Genomic DNA, 20,284 nt, shown 5'->3' with positions numbered 1-20,284 from the left:
CATGGAGATCTACAGTCAGTTCAGAGCATGTATCGGCCGCAGTTTTTCCTCAGCAGGCTCTACTACTGCTCTCCTGGTTTTGAAACCAAATTTTCGTCCTGGGAAACAAACTGATAATTAAAATTGACAGCAGGGACTGCAGGCTTTACTTCTGTGGCATCGAGAGGAGGCAGCATTCAGTTTGTTGAATCTTTCCACCTTGTCTCAAGTAGTAGCCAAGTTTTTTATTTTTTTTTTTTGCTTTTGCTTAAAACATATGAACATATGATTAACATGATTAGTTAGTTCTCAGGCTTTATGACGTATTTGCAGAAAAGCACATTTTGAGCAGGCTAACATGATTTCTCTTTTCTGTTTTTCATGTTTTAACTTGTTATCTATGACCACATTCTTTATAAAGCGCCTTGAGGCGACTTTTGTTGTGATTTGGCGCTATATAAATAAAATTGAATTGAATTGAATTGAATTTATTTTTTGCATTCACTTTGTTCTCAAGTCTGACCTTCATAGTCATTCGTATTAGTAAGTGTGAGAATGAATGCAAAGGAAATGAGATCATGTTTTTTTCACATTCAAACTTCCCACCATTTTTTTTGACTCAGTCAAACTGTCCTCTCTGAAGTCCAGCGTGGTGGGTTTTAACATGTCCTGAGATACTGTAAAAGAAAACTTTGGCAGTTAGACCTAAAAGTAATAACTCAACTTGTGAGCTTGATACATTTTTCTTTTTTCTTTTATTTTGCACTTACTCTGGGTACAAAAAAGTTATTGCAGCTTCAGATGGATTTCATAAGGCAACGGCTGCACCTATTCTGATTTGCTTGATTTCTTGAGTGAAAGCATCCCTTCTTTGGATAAAAATTATAAAATAAATAAATAATTAACACGAAAAACCAGCAGAGTTTTGTTATAGTGGTTAGCAATAAGATGGTGTATTGATACAGGTAACTAGATGGGTTTTTTGTTGTTGTTGTTTAGAAATAAGAGTTTTCTATCATGGCTGTATGCTACTTATATCTCTGATATATGGAAAGTATGTTTTTCAATGAAAATTTATAGACGGTGGGCGTGTTTCAAGTTGCTGATTTGTAACTATAACATGTTCTCAGTTGATCTTTTACCTCTTTGTTTCCAGATGTCATTGTTCTCCAACGACCCACAGAACGACTGCTATAAGAGTCGCCTCATCATCATCTGTGTCTCAGTGGCTGCCTTTATCATTCTGATAATCAGTGAGTGTGTCACTGTAGATAAATTTAGCACATTTTCTAACTTCAGATCAGAGTATCTAATGTTTGAATAGATGTTTCTGGCAGCACATATTAGAAGTGTTGGTCGAACTTCAGTCCATATTTATTTGAATAATTTTGCACTGTGACCAATCACTCTTACAAGTGAGGAAGCAGCTTTATACTGTCAGCGACTGCACAGAAATCAGTGTATTATAAGCATATGTCTGGATCTGTACATCTGGATAAACAAGATGAAGTGACTCACTGCTCTGTTGGCAGGTTTTGTCGTCATATTGCTGTGCTTGAAGAGGAGCAAATACTACGACCGATGCTTCAGGTCACATCTGTGATGCTACAGAGCTACTGCGGGCTGTGCAGGTAAGCAAAAACTGTGATTGCTAGCAAAACTGATGCTGTGTGTGCTACATAAACCATAACTACTGACAGTACTGGTACTAGGATCACTCTCTATAATGGTTAAAAAATGCTATGACCAACATTAACAGGCAATAAGTTGTAATGACAAAATGGAAATATGCATGTGATGTCTTCTGAAATTAATAGAATCTAAAACAGCTTCGTTCATTTAAGATTCCTGGTCATTTATGTTTGCTGCTTCAGACCATCCAGGTGTGCATTATCACAGTTATACAGTTTTCCCAAGAGAGGACGTCCCAACAAATTCACCCCAGTCCAGCATGCAATAGTATCCTCCTCTGTCACACTGATCTTCTCTGAGAAGATCTTCTTTTACTCTTTTACTCTTTTACTGCTTGGCAGCTCCATATTTAACATCATTTGTCCAAAATATCTACTACCCATCCTCTATGTGCGCCAAACATCTCAGCCTTGTCTCTATAACTTTTGATTTACCCCATTATTAATGTTTTCATGTGCATTTGGATGAGCTGCATCAGGGACAAACATAATCAAAGTAATGCGACATCACAGCCTCTCTAACTTTAGCTCCAAACCACTCAGCCTGAGCCGTCCCTCTGATATACTCATTTCTCAGCCATTATCTCCCAACTGTACATCAGCAGGTCTCACTGTGGTTGGGTTAAAGTCATACAGAAATGGTTACTTCAAAATTATTGCTCCTAAAGTTGGTTCTGTGAGCTATTAAATCATGAATTATTTAGTTTTTCACAGGACTCCTTCCAACTTCCAGTGGGCTCAGCAAACACTTTTCTGGTGGGTTTATGGCCTCAGGAGCTCCTTTCAGGTCTTCCTGAATGAAACATGATGCTCATTTAGGAAGTCATGTTCACATTAGTACAGAAAGAATGAAAAGCAGGGCATAATTTAGGGCAGGGCTGGTGCCTTACTCAATTGTGAGGTATGGTTTCTTAAGGAACACCAGTGTTTTGGCACGAAAAACATGATGATCAAGTCAAATGAATGAGATGAACCAGTGTCAAAAAATTATCTTCAAAACCAAAGTGAAGCAGCAAAAACATCATTTTTCCTAATAAAGACTTGAGTCTGACTCTAAAAAAGACAGTTGCCCACAGACCTGCGTGTTAAAATGCTGAAAAACAGTTTTGATCTCTATATCTATTTTACTCCTTCAGAGTTGCTGCTAACGCTGCAAAGACGATCACTGTAACTATTAAAAGTACTCTAATAGTACTATTTGTACTACCCTGTACTGATTACTCATTTTCTGTTTCAGGGTAGGTGACCCTCTTCCAGCAAGACATCACGGGGTTTGATTCATTCATTTCATTTGTAGTGTGTAGTATCAGTACACAATATATTTCATGATTTGTTGTAACAGTATTAAAAAGTAATTTGTCTGCTTCCACTTTGTTTCACTGTGTAATAAAAATTACATTTATTACAATGTAACATTTGTTCTTTATTTTAATTCATATTCATATTTCTATTTCTAATCTATTTCTTAACCGTGGGAACATTTAAGAAGATCAGAAGACACCGTACAATTTAAACTGAGCCTTTTGTGTCATGTAGCAGCCAACTGTTACTTTAAACATGTCATTGTCATCTCTGGTACAATGATTTTGCTGTTAAAGTTGCTATTGTTCTCATTACTAGCATCACTACTGCAGCATTGTCATTAATCATTGAGCTGCAGAAACAGTTGAATATCTCTAATACTAAACCAAGCTACTGAGTTTAAGCAAGGCCGTCAAAGTAATTCTACTTCCTGAGCGCTTGCTCATTTTGTGGTTTTTAAAAAAGTCTGATGTCATATCAAGTGACCATCTGAAAAAGGAAGTGTAGAGCACTTCCCTCTTAGAATCACATCAGAGCTGAGCTGCTTTCAGACGACTCCGTCTTGTTGTGGATGCTGAAGCTGATCATGGTTCTCCTGTGGATGATCCTGTTGGTGGTTCTGCTCTGTGCAGAGGCCGAGAAGGTGACCGAGGTCAGAGGAGAGCTGGGGACCAATGTCACTCTAACCTGCTCCAATCAGACATCAGACCCACACTGGTACATGGAGATCCACAGTCAGTTCAGAGCATGTATCGGCCGCAGTTTTTCTTCAGCAGTCTCTACCTACTGCTCTCCTGGTTTTGAATCCAAATTTTCAATCCTGAGAAACAAAATTGTGATTAAAAACTTCACAGCAGAGGACTGCAGGCTTTACTTCTGTGGCATCAAGAGAGATGGCAGCATTCATTTTGTGGAGACTTTCCACTTTTTGTTAGGTAAGTACCCAAGTTTCAATTTACTTTATTGCTGTAAAACAAATGATTAGTTGGTGTTCAGGTCGCATGATGTATTTGTAGAAATGCACATTCTGAACTGTCTAACAGGAGTTTTTTACTGTTTCAACATGTTTAGGAAAGTTGTGAGCACATCCTTGCAGTAATGTGGGATGTATGTGAATATTTGTTCTTAACCTCTAACAATACCATTGGGCTGTGGTGACAGTCTTTTAAGCCCATGTGCATGTGAGCATGGATAGACTCGTGGTATATGGCAATAAACACACATGTAAAATGGAAAATATGGCAAATGTATTTGTTAACAATAAAATAAAATTGAGGGGCAAAAAGAGTTTTGTCTTCATAATCATTACAGCAGTTATGCAACAGGGAAAAAACTGTGATAATACTCAATAAGTAAAGCATTGTTTTATAATTATGGTGGTGATGAGGCTGAACAAACAGACATGTTTCCACAAACAGACCACTTTTTATAAATCATCTCAATCTGGGTCAACGAATGTAGAAATCGTCTCTAATCTACTGACTTGTGCTTTACTGATCACTTTGAGGTCACCGTTGCATCTAGCTGGAGGTGAGGGTTTCAATAGTATTGTAGCAAGAGCTGTAGTCATATGGTTCCTGATTCAGAATAATTTGACTTTAAAAAAGCACCAGAAGAGCTATTCTGCTGAATACTGCTGTCGTCACAGATCTGCACGCAAAGTGTGCTTGACCATTGGTGTCTTGGCTCCATGGTAATACTAAACACAGATAAAAACCAGTCCTCTTTAGTCACATTAGGATGAGTGGCGAGGAACTCGCGTCCCATTTGCTTTGTGTTTGTACTTCATGTGTGAACATTAGATCAGGGCACCAACACCAGAAGACATCTTGTGCATATCTAAATAAGAACGAGTTGTATACTTACAGTTGGTAGGCAGCTGACGTTCTTGTTCGTGTGTTAATTAAATATTTTCCTTTTCTCTACATTTAAGTTGCCTCAGCAATCAGAGTTAATTTAACTTGTTAGTACCTTAGTTTAGATCACTGGTTGTGTTTGGAGATGTGAATCTTCTGCACTGTTTTCAGAATAATTTGTCAACAAAATGCCCCGATTGGAAACTTTAATTATCATAACTGTAACTGTTCTAAAGAGATAAAACAGAATACTTTTTTTATTTTCCTTGTTTTCCATTAAATCTCTCCTTTGTTCCTCTTTCATCTTTCTCCAGATGCGTCTACCAGCAACCCACTGAAGGACTGCATCATGACTCAGTTCATCCTCACGATATCCGTCTCAGTTGCCGCTGTCATCATTCTGATAATGGGTGAGTGTGACTGGAGATAAGTTTAGGAGATTTTAGTCTGAACTGTAAATACCGACATCCACTACTAGACAAGCCACACTATTCACCGATGAACACGACCCAAATTTATCTATCACAGCATTCACTGGAGCTTTAAAAGCTGGTATTTAAAAAAAATAAATAAATAATAAAATGAAAAATAACTCACTGACATCTGTACTAAAGGAACAGTTAGGACACGAATACTTGAGCTCAGCTACGCTCTGTCCTCATATCGTGACCTCTGGTTTGGTAATATTTGCACAGACTTTTTGAGAAGAGCATAACAGTGTTAGTCACATTTAACCTGAGGCTTGTCGCCCATGATTAATTCATTTCAGTGCTCTAATGTGTTTTATGTATTTTTAAACATGATTCTATCTTTTCAAACACACTAAAGTTTGATATTTTAAGTATTTTATGATTAACTTTGATCAAAAGTTCTTTAATATCAGGAAAAAGAGCCTCTACAAGACCACCCACATCCTTCATTGACTGAATCACAATCATAACACAATTTTTGATCTTTCATTAATGTCTGTTGTTAATCGACTGATCTGTTGACCAGCAACCACTAGTAAATAGTAGAAATAACTACTAGATAGTTTTTGTACACTATTTTTCTTATTTATTTCTTTAATATTATTATTTTTTTTATTTTCTAATATATCTCTAATTCAGGTTTTCTTGCTCAACCCTGATTGTCTGTGAATTTCCCCAGTGTGGGATTAGTAAGTTTATGTCTAACTTCTTGGCAAAGAGGAACATAGGAAAATGATGATGAGTCCATCATTTATAATTTGTGCTAATCCAAATCACTTAAAAAAGCTTGTCAAGAACATTCACCTTAGTCAACAATGCCGATCTAATGGAGTTCTTGTAGTTTGTATTTTTGACATGGGTTTTATTTTTATTTTGAGTTTTTGATTTCAAGTCAGTAAAGCTTCAGTTTGTTTGTTTTCTCTTATTTCAGTTTAGCTTTTCTTAGTTTCAGTTTTACTTTTAGTTCACTTAAGTATTGTGATATAGCAGACATTTATCATGGGGATTTTCAGAACTCAGAATAAACATTACAACCCAGCCACTCTCTGAAAAGCCAGTTAGTCATGTAGACCCTGAGTCTCAGTGAAAAGATGACACAAACCTCTTCAGAGAGGAAGTGGACAGAGATGTTCAAATTGACAAATAACCTGTATATTTTTATTTTATTTTAGTGTTTCAGGTATTTTCTTTTTCTTGCATGTCTTATTTGATTTATTTTGGGTTGTTTGTATTTTACTTGACTAAATCATTTTGGGAATGGCAGCAGTATTCAGACCAGAACACATTCTTACATTCATTATGAGACATCCTGTCCTGACTGAGTTTGAAGGTGGAGTGATTCGGTGATCTGTTGGCAGGTGGGGTTTTGATACTGCTGTGTTCGAGGAAGAACAAAAGTAGCAAACAGGTGGAAGAGCCTTCAGCTCACATCTACGAGAACGCAGAAACACTGTGGGCTATTCAGGTAAACAAACCTTCCACTGTTACTGACAGAACTGATACTGTGAGTTTTAATTTTCATTGCAAATATTTTTCTAGAAACTCCACAATCCTATATATCTGTATATTTGGTAGTTCAGTTGAGTAACGAATGGAGCGCTTTAGTATAGCATGTAATGTCGTAACACAGAAGAGGATATCACTTTACAATGCTGTGTCACAATATAAAATAGCATCATACTATAACAATCATAGTGTATGTGAATAGGTTTGTACGTTGTCTGCTTCCCATGGACAGTGTGGGGGTTTGCTACTGTAGTCAATTTAAACTGTATGAAGTCTTCATGGCTTTGAGTTTGCTCCATGTCCACACAGTTAGATGTAGCTGGCACCATTCAACCACACTTCATACTATTGTCCGACTTAACACAGATAATAGTGCTGAAAATGTTAATTTTAAGCCTTCAACAAGGAACTTAACTAACCAACTGTAGAGATCACCGCATTATCTTTATGAACTACACTGTGTAGCACTTTTCTACTCTGAGCACCCACAATGCATTGAATCTGCTGAGCCACAGTCACCCTAACATCTCTAAAAACTGTTTTATGTTTGCATCTGGTGATGACATTGCTATTGGTACCTATGATATCAATACCACTGCTTAAAGTGGTAACACAATACTGCTTCTTCCCTATACTTATGTTGTGTTTCAGGGCAAGGTGATCCACCCCTACCGAGCAAGACATCACTGAACGAGTTCTTTCAGACGCTACAAGACTTCATTTGTTGTATTTCACTGAAAAACATACAAACATTTGTGCACATTTCTTCTCTGCAGCAAATACATTAATTTTTTGCTAGTGCTGTAGAGCGTTAATCTCGTTAAAATGATGTTAACGCCATAACCGCGTTAACGCGACAAATCTGCATTAGCGAGTCAATGTGGATCGCCCCGTGCGTGGGGCTGCACAGCGTCAACGCATAGATTTGCCACGTCACTGCGGTTATGGCGTTAACGTCATTTTAACGAGATTAAGGCTGACAGCACTACATTTTGTATATTATCAGGTTTGTTGGAAGACATCTGTCCACTTGAGATGTAAAACTTTCCAATCATATGGAAAGGTGTGCGTTTTAAAAGATAAACTATAAGCTGCTGTCAAACCCTGTCAAGATGGAATCTGAAGGCAGACAATGATTCAAACTTGTGGGTTCATTTTGCAGTATTAGTACTAGGTGGAGGCAATAACAGTATTTATGATACTAACAGAAATTTTATAAAATACACTGAGTAACAGTAGTAAAAGAAGTACAAACATAGTTAATGTCAACATCATAGGTAGTAGTTTTCGTTAAAGTTCTTGAAAATGGAGCAGTAACCTATTAATAGATGTAGTAAAGTCTACGTTTGTGGTAGAACTGATGCAGTAGTAATAACAGCAAGGATTATGGGTAGTTTTTGCAGGAATTTTATAGCGTTACTGTCAGACAGGATGGGGTTGGTGGGTAAAACGTTTCCTGACTTCTTCTTTTCTGCAAAGATTCTGGCAACGCCTGAAGAAAAAGTAGAAAAGAGGAAATAATTTGAAGTGCTAATTTTACAAACGTTTCCAGGGAAATATGGCTACTCTGCATGACTTCACCATTAAAATCCTACTGTCATCACTTCTTCTGCACACAACGATGTGGCTGAATTTAACTTTAAAGTCTTCACTCTCAGAAACAGCCAAATGTATTAGATGTGCTGAGTGTGTTGGGAGGTTCTTCAGAACCACTGAGGTATCTGACGTACCACATCTTTTGGTGTGCAGCTGATCACTTATGTAACAGATGGTCCCTACAGTCATGTGTAAAAACTAGATTTTTGCCTTGAATAAGAGTTTATAACTCTGTCAGGCTGGAGATGGAGGGCAGACCTTTCTTCTTATTTGACTGTTTCAGTATTGGCTTTTGTACCAGACGTTTTACAGTCATAGCAGTAACAGTAACTACTGTACTGTTTGTACTTCTGCTTTTGGTTTTCTCTTATTGTTAGCAATATAGATGGTAGCAGGATTTGTAATGATTATAGTAAATGTTGCAGTAACTTACTAATAGATGTAGAAAAGGCTGCCCTAGAAGTAGTAATACCCTTGGTTAAGGGTAGTTGTAGCACAGGACCTGTAAAACCATGCAAATAGTATAAAATGGAGTTTGTCTTTGACTCATTTGTCTGTTTCCACTTGTTTGTTTCACTGTGCAATTTAAAAAATGTAAATGGAGTCAAATGTTTTATACTTTTTACTTAATTTAATTTATATTTAACTATCTTTTTTTTATTTTCAAGTCACTTTCTTTTCAGTATCAGCTATGAGCTGTTGTTAAGGGAAGATTTACGATGTTCAGAAAATACATTATGATCCGAGCAGAATTTCATTTTTTTTTCCATTTTCATTTTCTTTCAATTTGTATTTTAAGTTCAGTTTAATGTCATTTCTCTGTGATTTACCATCTCAACACTTACATTTCCTCTTACTAATAACATCTCTGATACATACATATGATGCAGAGTAGTTTGCAAAGAAATCCTTAATAACGGAGAGCTCCTGTAATGCCTGATTTATTAAAACAAGTTAAACAGGTTCAGACTGCACCAGCGTCTCTGAGAAATTAACTGGCAGAATGAATGCACAAAGTTTAACCATTTTTCTGTAAATGTTACCAGTTAGTCATGCAACCCTTTTAATTACATTTTTTAAATTGTATATATCAAGATTTATGCTTGAACTGCTGAGTTGTTGGTTTTTTTTTTTAGATAAATGATGACAGGAAATCCAAATTACAAGCACCTGATTTCACAGAACGTGACGCATTGCCTGAAATTAAACAGCATAGAAAATGTTTAAAGTGAGCTCAGGCTTACACATCTGCAGCAGTAATATTAATCATATTAATATATTAATAATCCATGAAATCCATTTCATAATAATTCACAATATACAGCTACAGTTACATGTGTAGTGGGTTTTTCATAGTGTTTTTTTGTTATTTTTATTTAAAATAATCCTCTACCTTTTGACTGTCATGGATTTGCGGTGTAGCAGGCAGGATGTAGGACTCATAAATAAAGAGTGAACTAAAAGAGGCAGCTTTATATTGGCTGTAAATGACTCTTCACACATACAGGAAACAAAACCAAAAGCAAGGAACTAGAAATATGAACTTGAATCAAAACACTATTAAACTTGGACACTAAGGAACTAAACTGGGAAACAGAGAGCTAGAAAACTACGAAGAGCACGGAGGAAAAAACACACAGCAAAGAGGATGTCCACGAGGGTTACAGACGTGACAACAAGCAGCGGAAGACTGAGGACTAAAATACACAGGCAGGCTAACGAGAGGATGGGGAACAGGAAGAACACATCGGGGACTAATCTGACGTGATGAGACAGGGGAAAAGCAAAACTCCAAAACACTGAACAAGCAAAGTAACACAGGAAGCATGACACATAGACGTGGACTTGACACTGAGACACAGAAACATGACAGACTCGGGAACAGCGGGAACATGAAGCACAGAGACAAGACCTGGGACACAGGAAAGACATGAAGACAAAACTAAGACTGGGCATATAACACAAAACTATAATACAAAACTCAAAGAGTATAACTAAACCCAAAAAACACAAACACTGGGCAGCCAGACCCAGTGCCCTGTCATTGACATTGTCTGCTAGTGGCAAATTTTAGGCTGATCACTGTAGAAGTGACAGATTTTACAGTTTGTCAGCCAAGGAAGGAGTGCAGCAAGCTTTCATGTTTCTCTTGCTTTCTTTCATGTAAAAGTTTGTTCCTCATTTCTTCTTTTACTTCCTATAAAGGTTATTGCATGCCACTGGTAGTACCAGAGGGTGCATGCTTGTGTTTCATGTTGTAGCAGTATTATGGTACTCTTTACATTACTTGAAGTGTCGGATCACATAACAATTGGACTTAATGTTACATTTTGAAATAAATACTATAGTTAAATGTATAGAAATGTGAGTTTTTCTCAGGACTGGATTGGGACAAAAAAATCGGACCACACATTTTGGTCTAGATTCCCCCCCAAAAGAGAGATATTTATTAAAACTCAGGCGGTGTGATTTTTTTTTTTTTTTTACAACTTCCTCCATCTCTTCCCCCTGAACTTCTCCAAAGCAACGAGGGACAGCGATGGCTTGTTACTAGTTGTTAACCTTCACTGTGATGAGCTCTGAAACCTGAATAAAACTCAGTAAGCAGTTTTAGAACTACTCTGTCACGAAATTTTGAGATGAAAGTGATGTTAAAGATTGGCCTGTAATTAGCTAAGATGGCTGTTTCAAAGTGATGGCTTTTTAAGAAATTATTTAATTATTGCCAGCTTTAACTCCTGTGGCACATAGCCCATTAATACATATAATATTTAAGATTGAAGCATTAATTAATGGTGGAACTTCTTTGAGCAGTCTTGTACTAAGCGGAGTTCCCCCGCTTAGTACATCTGTACTGGATAGTGATGCACCGTAGCTCCTTTCCAAAATTCTCTCCATTCATCCTTTATATCAGCTAAACCAAGTAAAAAAAATGCACATGCCAAATTTATTTACAGAGCAAATTCCATTACATGTAAACTCAATGTGTGCACCAAGAGATAAAAACATAAACTATATAGGTCTACAGTGTCTCAGTGTAAATAAAAAACAAAGAAACAAATGATAACTAAAGGGTTTTGAGTCTGTTTTAAGTGTATGAGTAGATGTGTGGACCCAGGTCAACAGACAGCTGGAGTAATATGGTCAGATTTCCAGTTTGTGGAAGCTCTTTCTTAGTGCTTACACATACTGCTGCTGCTGCTGAATCCTGAAAATAGAGCATCACAGTTTTCCCAGTTTCTCAGAGCCCTTTTGAGATCAGACTTTTATGTTATAGAACAGTAACAGTTCTGGTAACTCTGTTGATGTTTCTTGTAAAAATCCAGATCATTGTCCAAAATAAGGCCAAGATTCCTGACTTGCTCACTGTGCTTCAGAGACAGGGATGATTAATATGAATGTCTCTGACTGTTTGGATCAGCAACAAATATTTCTGTCTTATCGCTGTTCAAATCTTAAAAGTTTTTCAGAAATCCAGTAGTTCATGTCATCAGTGCTGCTCAATTATTTGTGAACAGGATTTTGGTAATAAGAGGAAAACGATGAATACAACTGTGTATCTTCTGCATTAGAATGGCAGGCTTTATTTTGATTCTTTTTGACAGTATCAATTTAGAGCAATGAAAAAATTGACGAGCAGTTGGCCAAGAATTGACCCCCAGTGAACTTCTGATTAAATGTTTATTCAAACCAGTATCAGGGCAAGAGGTGAACCAGACATGCCAATCTACCATGTGCATTTCAAGGTTAGCCTCCACAAAACATCAAATACACACACATGCTGAAGTTGCAGTAATCTGCAGTACCTCTGCTGGTACTGGTACCAGCAGTACCAGCAGAGGGAGATATTGGATTTCAAGCAGGAAAATAGTGACAGGAAAGTGTTAATGGTTTCTGGTGATTTAGGACCCTTCAGTGTACTTCACACTTTCCTTTCTCACGAGCAGTTTTCAGTTTGGATAGAGGAGACAAACATCTCTATTTAAAGATAGGCTTAAAACGTTCCTTTTTATAGAGACCTGTAGCATGGAAGGCTGGATCAGGTGACCCTGAACCCTCCCCTACTCTGCAATAGGCCCAGGCTGCTGTGGGATTTCCATCATGCACTGAGCGTTTCTCCTTCACAGCAGTAATAAACAGCTGGAACCTATTAGGATGGTTTTATGATTTGTTTGGGACTGTTGGTTCATTTCTTGCACAGCTATATTGAAAATAAAATATTCTCACTCTTGTTATTAAAACAGAACAGCAGAAGGAAGCAGCATGAAGCTGTTACCACCTGTTTAAATTTAAAGTCTCTTTTAACCCAAAGAGCAAAGTGCTAGCTAGAGGCGATAAAGTTTTACATCCTGTGACAGATGTAAGGTGTTTGCGGGTTTTCTTTATCAGACATGCCACTGCCCAAAGTCACCATGTAAAGTAGGAAGTGTAGAGCACTTCTGTGTCAGAGTCCATCAGAGCTGAGCTGCTTTCAGACGACTCCGTCTTATTGTGGATGCTGAAGCTGATCATGGTTCTCCTGTTGATGATCCTGTTGGTGGTTCTGCTCTGTGCAGAGGCCGAGAAGGTGACCGAGGTCAGAGGAGAGCTGGGGACCAATGTCACTCTAACCTGCTCCAATCAGACAGCAGAGATCCACTGGTACATGGAGATCCACAGTCAGTTCAGAGCAGGTATCGGCTGCAGTTTTTCCACAGCAGGCTCTACCTACTGCTCTCCTGGTTTTAAATCCAAATTTTCAATCCTGGGAAACAAACTTGTGATTAAAAACCTCAGAGCAGAGGACTGCAGGCTTTACTTCTGTGGCATCAAGAGAGGAGACAGCGTTCATTTTGTGGAGACTTTCCACCTTTTCTCAGGTAAGTACAAGAATTTATTTTTGATTATTGCTGTAGGATTAGTGAGTGTTTAGGCCTCAATACACATTTTCAACTGGCTGACAGCATCTTAAATACACGAGTAAGTAGTTTTTGTTACTGTCGGAAACCATCTACTTTTTTATTATAACTTGAGAGTTGAGGAAATTTGGGACGACTCCTTATACTGTCTTGTGATAGTACAAGATTATTACATGCAAACGTTTGTTTTTGAGTCTGACCTTTATAGGCACTACTAAGTGCTATAATGAACACAAAGGAAATGAGTTCATGTGATACGTTTTCAAATTCGTGACCACCCACACAAACTGGTACACACACACACACACACACACACACACACACACACTATAAACATTTAGCCACCAAAAACTACTTGTTTTGGTTTAGGAAAACTGGTGCGTTGTTAAGACTTGCTCCGGTGTACCAAGGAGCTTGGAAAGAAAAGCGACTGGACTTCTTTGAGTTTCTTAAAGACGTTTCATGTCTCATCTGAGAAGTTTAATCAGTTCTAAGACTAATTGGGGAAGAGTCCCAGATTTCTGAGACCACTGCGAGTTGTCCCTTATGAGGGTCACAGACCCAATATTGATCATCTGCCTAATCACATGAGCCATACTCCTGTGTTTTTATATGAGTATATGAGTTTCCTGTTTAGTGTTTCTCAATTCCTGTTTCGGTTTGGTAGCGATTTAGACCTTGCTTTGTTTCACCTCCTTCGCTGCCTGTGACCCATTACCCCCCCGATCCGACTACACTGTTTATCTTCATGTGTTTAGATACTTGTAATCTTGACTTTGCCTTTAGTCTGTTGTAGCACTTCTTTCTCCTCCCTGTGTGTTTCGTTACCGATTTTCAATTTGCCTTCTCCCAGTTTGCTTTCTTTCTTTTATAAGATTTTGTTAGGAATGACTGAAAGATTCATTGGGCTGGGAAAAAATATATATCACATATGCAGGACACCTTAAACTAGTTTTTTAATTAAGCAGCAAGGCAGAACAAACTCGGGGCTGTATCAAGACACGAGGACTAAACCCCAATTCAACCAGACCCAGAACTGATCCAGAATTAAAACAGGACTACAACAGTTCAAAATCAAAACTACATGATGGTAGCACTAAAAATCATCATAGACCTGCACTACACTTATTTTTAACTCTACCAAAGTACACTATTTAGATTTAGAAAAGTTTATATAATTATTTAGCCTTGTTGTGCAAACAAGCCTGCATAACTTAATAAATATAGAATTTGAAAAGTAACAAATGGGATCTAAAAAGATACACTAGGTACTAGATACATGTTGTATTGAGTTTTGGCAAACAACCATTTGACTAACATGTGTGTCTCACCTGCTCTTGTTCCATCTCTGTTCTGTCCTCATTCTCTCTCTCCCTCTCTGTTCCTCTCTCTCCCTCTTTGTGCTAACAATCACGCAAAACACCAACATCATCAAATACACAGTTGAAACCAGATATTTACATACTGTGGCGAGCTCAGACAAGGAGGAGACAGAGGTGTTGTTTGGTTTTGCTTCCCGTGAGTTAGCCAGGGAGCACAGCCGTTTATTAGCATTCAACCGAAAACACAACAACAACAAAAAGGCGCTCTCTCCACCCAGAAACACACAGTTGCAGAGAGAGAGCATCACCTGTAACCATGGCAACATAACACTGCCGCCTGGAACAACAGAACATAGCTGTCAAACCCCAAACAGCCCTGACCCGCTACAATTCTCTTCAGATAAAAACACAAACACTTTTTTAATTGTAACATCAAATCAGACTAAATGTTTATTTTTTTAGCTTGATAAATATAAAAAACATATTTGTTAAATTTAAGAGTAAAGAGAGAAATTGTCTGTATTTCTTAATTGCAAATGGCACCAAATTGTATTTAAAATTGAGCCACACTTATGGAGCTCCACAATTCTTTTCCTGGTGTTTTGGTTGATATCTCTTGATTTTCCCATGACAAAGAAACAGTAGTGATGTGCGGATCGATACTGAAATATCGATTCCTCCGATACCAGTCATTTATGTTCTAGAATAGATTCTTATATTAAAATGTCGATATTTTAGTAATTTAGGGTAAATTTGAAGTTTATCATTAACAGGAACACAGTGGAAAGAAACTATATCATTCGGATTGAACTGTTGTAGTACTGTTATCTACATTGGAGGGAACTACTTCCTCTTCCGCCTTTCATAGTCATATGCGAAATATGGCTGTATAAATGTGTCTCAGGCCCTTGGCGTGCGCACTCACAACAATGCCTGAGCGTAAATGGAGGCATGTGCGGACGTATTTTACCTCCACAAACAGCCGAGACGTGGTTTGCGATACATGTGGCAAGAAAGTGAGGTGTTGTGGCAACACCACTAACCTTGTCAAACACCTCAGAGTAAATCATATCACAGAATATGACAAGCGTATGTTGAGGCAAACTGAAGAGGAGGAGTGGACAGGGACAGGTGCTGCTAGGGCGAGACGGAGTCCTTTAGTGTTGCAGGCAGGCAACGTGTTCAAATAGCCCACAACTTCAGTTTTTTTATTTCTATATGATGAATTCTGCATTATTAAGTGATAAGAACAAGTAGTCTGATATCCTGCAATCATGATGACGCTATAATTTCAGATACAATAAAAGATACAATAAATAAAATAAGTTTTTGTACAAAGTATCGGTATTGGATCAGTATCGTCGATACCACACTAAATTTTACTTGGTATCGGATCGGAAAGGAAATAGGTATCGCACATCACTAAGAAACAGGCTCTGTGTTTTGGGGGTGCCTTATATACATCCACAGGTGTGCCACCAATTTACTCACATGGACTCTACTAACCTATTAGAAGCTTCTTAAGCTCAGAATGGAATCGTCTGGAGTTTTCTTATTAAGAGCCTCCTCGCTCTCCTCCGACCATCTCTGCACTGTGCATGTGGCTGCTGGCTACCTGCACAGTTTAATGTTGCATTGACGTTCACATTTCTAGACACATATATTCACTTTGTTTGTGTTAAATTTAACACATTGTTCTGTATTAATTAAAAATTAAAATTCATCAGAAAGCAGCAGAAAGTCTCTCACATTAACCCATCCAGCAGCGTTCAGAGTGAAGGTGCACAAGTTGGACTTCCTGTGAGGTACTTGGTGCTTGTGGGATTTTATCAGTCTGTCACATCGGCTGAAGTCAGCATTTGAGACAGGAAGTGTAGAGGACGTCAGAGTCCATCAGAGCTGATCTGCTTTCAGACGACTCCGTCTGTTGTGTGCTGAAGCTGATCATGGTCCTCCTGTGGATGATCCTGTTGGTGGTTCTGCTCTGTGCAGAGGCCGAGAATGTGACCGAGGTCAGAGGGAGAGCTGGGGACCAATGTCACTCTAACCTGCTCCAATCAGTCCCCAGACATATACTGGTACATGGAGATCTACACCCAATTCAAAGGATATATCGGACACAGTCATTCTTCAACTTCTCCTTTTTGCTCTCCTGGTTTTGAAACCAAATTTTCAATCCTTGGAAACAAAGTTGTGATTAAAAACTTGACAGCAGAGGACTGCAGGCTTTACTTCTGTGGCATCAACAAAAAAAAGAACATTCATTTTATCGGCACGTTCCATGTTGTGTCATGTAAGCAGAAGTTTTTTCTTATTAAAAAAACTGTAAAGTTTGCTTTTCTAAGAAAGACTTGCAAAAATAATTTGATGAAATTCCGAAGTGATTCATGTTGGATATTCACATAATTATTTAAGAAAGTGACTGGAACAGCCTGCTACTATCATCTCTTCCTGACTTCATCAAAGTTTCTGAATTTAACTTCTCTGTGTGTTTTTTGTATGTTTTAGATTCTCAGTTCATCTTCATCTTTTGTCCCACTCTTTCTTTTCCAGATTTCCCTCCATCCTCTGTTTCAGGTCATCAGCAACAGAACAGCTCCATATCAGAGTATCAGCTGATCATCATTTACCACTCAGCCTTCATCCTTACCGCCCTCATCCTTCTCATACTGGGTGAGGCTTTTATTTAACAGCTGCTACTTTAGCACTGATCAATATTTGTGTCACCAATGTAGACGAGCTAAATTTAATCAAACATATTGCAGGAAAAACAACAACCAAAAAAACCCTCTAAGTACGGTGAGCCTGAGAGGTCGAAAGGACTAGAAAACAGATAGAAAAACAGTGCAAAAGCACCCCAAACCCAATTAAAGTAAATGCTGGTTATCAAACTCTTTTGCTGCTAAAGTATTTTAACCTATATTTATACCCACATTCTATATCCATACTCCATACTGGTACTCAGGTTGTTGCACTCTATTTATCGTATTATTTTATTACTTGTTATTCTGTTTTGTTTTGCTGTTTTTTTAAACTATTTATTTATTACTTTAAAAAAAAAAATCTGTTTCTTCGTTATTCTGTTTCTTTTCCTTACGGGACCGTATGTACATAATTTCGTTCCACCTCATGTAAACATGTGATGTGAATGACAATAAAGCTCCTTGAATCCTTGAATCCTAAAAAACTCAGCAAAAATACCCCCAAAAAGGCTCAAGCGAAACAAAAAAAACCAAAAAAAAACCAAACGAAAGAAATAAATCACGAAAGAAAACTGAAGCGTTTCTGGGGGAAAAAAAATGGAACAGCAGGAGCAGAGGCAAGCTAACTGTAATCAGCTAATAGCAAACGTGTGTGTACAGTATTATATTAATCATGTGATTCAAACACACACTGCCTTGCATCTTTTCTCACTCACAACACTGATGAACCCTCGGCTTCTTTTGAACGTGTCCCAGGCTACGTCCACACTGGCCCAGATACAGTAGATTTGAAAACGGCGTTTTCGTCTGAAAACACTCTGCGTCCACACTAGCGTTTTCAGTCGTTTTCACAGAGTTGTGCGTCCACATTGAAACGGCCGAAAACACTTACGTTCCAGTACTGCGCATGCGTGAAGCGCAAGAAGAGTCTACTTGCCTCATTTCTGACTTTCGGGCTCTTTGAAACGTTGCGGCAAAATGTTGAGGAAAAGCACTGAGTGTTTTTAAATGGACTAACAATGAGGTGGAGTTGTTGCTGCGAGTAACACAAAAAGTACAAGGTTGCAAAAGCGAGTGAGAGTTAAAGAATTTGAAGAAAAACTATCAGGAGCATGTACAAACTGATATAAATTTTTAATAGGGCTGTCAAAATTGAGAGCAAACAAAACAACTGCTGTATAATGCACTCCGCTATCTTAGTTTAATTGGTCACATGACTGCATCATATGACTAACATGCGTCATCGTTTTAGAAAGTCTCAGTTTTCGCTGTTCACACTGTGACGTGAAAGCACCGTTTTCAAATGTATGCGTTTTTGAGAGCGTTTTCAAAACACTGCGTTTTCCATGAGTGAAAACGCCGTCTCAGTGTGGACGGGAGGCCAAAACGCAGAGAAAACGATGTTTTTTCAAACGAAAACGCATCAGTGTGGACGTAGCCTCAGTGAAGTTGTTTGCATGTTTTGATTTCTGTCAGTTCTGCAGCTTGTCAGTCAAGTTTGTGTCCCGAGAAACATGTTTATTGTCTTTCCTGATTTCCTATGTTTTATTCAACTTTTGTTGTCTTTTTTTGTTTCCATTTTGTTTCGTATGCTTTTGCAGTGTTTTTCTTTGCTGGTGTTATCTTAAACTGAATCTCGTTTGACCTCTCAGGGCCACTATAACGAACTCTGGTGTTTATCAGGATTACGTTCTACTTCAAATTGAAAAATAAAGCACTAAACCTATTTTTTAATATAACTTATTAATATTCATATTCATGTCATTATTACTATTATTTACTTTTAACAAAAAGTGATGTTCACATGTTTATGAGTCTCTCTGCAGCTTTAATATTAACTCTCTCTGGTTATTGCTCTGCTGGCAGTTGTGCTTTTTACGTCTCTGTGGGTGAAGACAAAATCTCTCCAGGTGCGCAGCCCTCGACCTGTGACCAGCTTGAATACAGAGACTCTACAGAGCGCCCAGGTAAACAAACCACTGCTGGAGCTGCTAACACTGACATTAGTGTGAGTGCTGATCTGATCCAACCAGAACTACTGTTATACAGTACACATGTACATATATACATGTGAGCTGTATTTTTTTAAAATGATATTAATGCTAATATCAGTTGTAATTATTACTACTTTTCATTTGATTTCATTTGCAGAGCGCCAAATCACCACAACATTCACCTCAAGGCGCTACTTCTGCTACTAGTTTTAACTACTGCTGCTAATGTTACTAAAATGCTAAAGCTAAGATGGATGCAGCCACTTTGAAGTCAGCTACTAGTCTTAAACCATGACTCACCACTGCTTTAACCCACTCTGTGTGTGGATTTAGTGTTGCTAATGCCATTTTTCTGCTGCTGCTAACCTTACTACCAATATCAATGGAACAACCACAGAGTACTGAGTCTTTGTGTTCTCTGTTTCAGGATGAGACCCACTCCAACCCTCCATATCACTGAAGTGATGTTGAAGAAGCATTTTTCTCATCATTTATGATGAATGTTATTTCATAATGTATTAAAAATGTTATAGTATGAGAAAATGAAGATGAAGACACCTGATCTGCTCACACGTTAAACTCATGATGATCTTTGACTCTGTATATTAACCTTTTAAAACCGGTCGGAGCGGGCACGCTCCGTTTTGCGTAACTATTTTTAAATACAGGTGGTGTTCTGGGAAGAACAGGTGTTCTGGGAATCCATCCTACCTGACAAACCATCCTACCCGTTGTTTCTGCGCATGCGCACAACACGAAATTAAGTGGCGAACCGTCCTACCTTTGTGAATATTAGCTAGAAAAATACTCTGACGGGTGAAATTAAGTGCCAAACCATCCTACCTTTGTGAATGTGACCTACAAGCATACTTTAACAGCTACAATTCAGTGGCAAATCATCCTACCTTTGTTAATAAGAGCTAGAAAAATACTCTGACGGGTGACATTAAGTGCCAAACCATGCTACC

At 38.1% G+C, this 20,284-nt stretch overlaps 1 protein-coding gene and 1 long non-coding RNA gene across 2 annotated transcripts; both read left to right on the top strand.

Annotated features, from left to right (window-relative positions):
• The first annotated feature begins 1,161 nt into the window (after window positions 1–1,161).
• Window positions 1,162–3,025, top strand: LOC112845117 (uncharacterized). Its single transcript, XR_003217920.1, has 3 exons — window positions 1,162–1,232; window positions 1,512–1,610; window positions 2,908–3,025. It is a non-coding gene; the product is annotated as an uncharacterized LOC112845117 (long non-coding RNA).
• Window positions 3,026–3,450: 425 nt separating this feature from the next.
• LOC102076718 (uncharacterized) lies at window positions 3,451–9,554 on the top strand. The gene is made up of 4 exons (XM_013265759.3): window positions 3,451–3,907; window positions 5,143–5,238; window positions 6,657–6,763; window positions 7,456–9,554. The coding sequence occupies exons 1-4, from the start codon at window positions 3,544–3,546 to the stop codon at window positions 7,492–7,494; spliced, it is 606 nt and encodes a 201-aa protein (XP_013121213.2). The 5' UTR covers window positions 3,451–3,543; the 3' UTR covers window positions 7,495–9,554.
• The last annotated feature ends 10,730 nt before the right edge of the window (window positions 9,555–20,284 follow it).

Source organism: Oreochromis niloticus, unplaced genomic scaffold, assembly GCF_001858045.2.
Source record: "Oreochromis niloticus isolate F11D_XX unplaced genomic scaffold, O_niloticus_UMD_NMBU tig00003221_pilon, whole genome shotgun sequence".
In the NCBI taxonomy this organism is placed as follows: Eukaryota; Metazoa; Chordata; class Actinopteri; order Cichliformes; family Cichlidae; genus Oreochromis; species Oreochromis niloticus.
The sequence above is the reverse complement of the archived record's forward strand: the minus strand, read 5'-3'. Positions and strand labels throughout refer to the sequence as shown.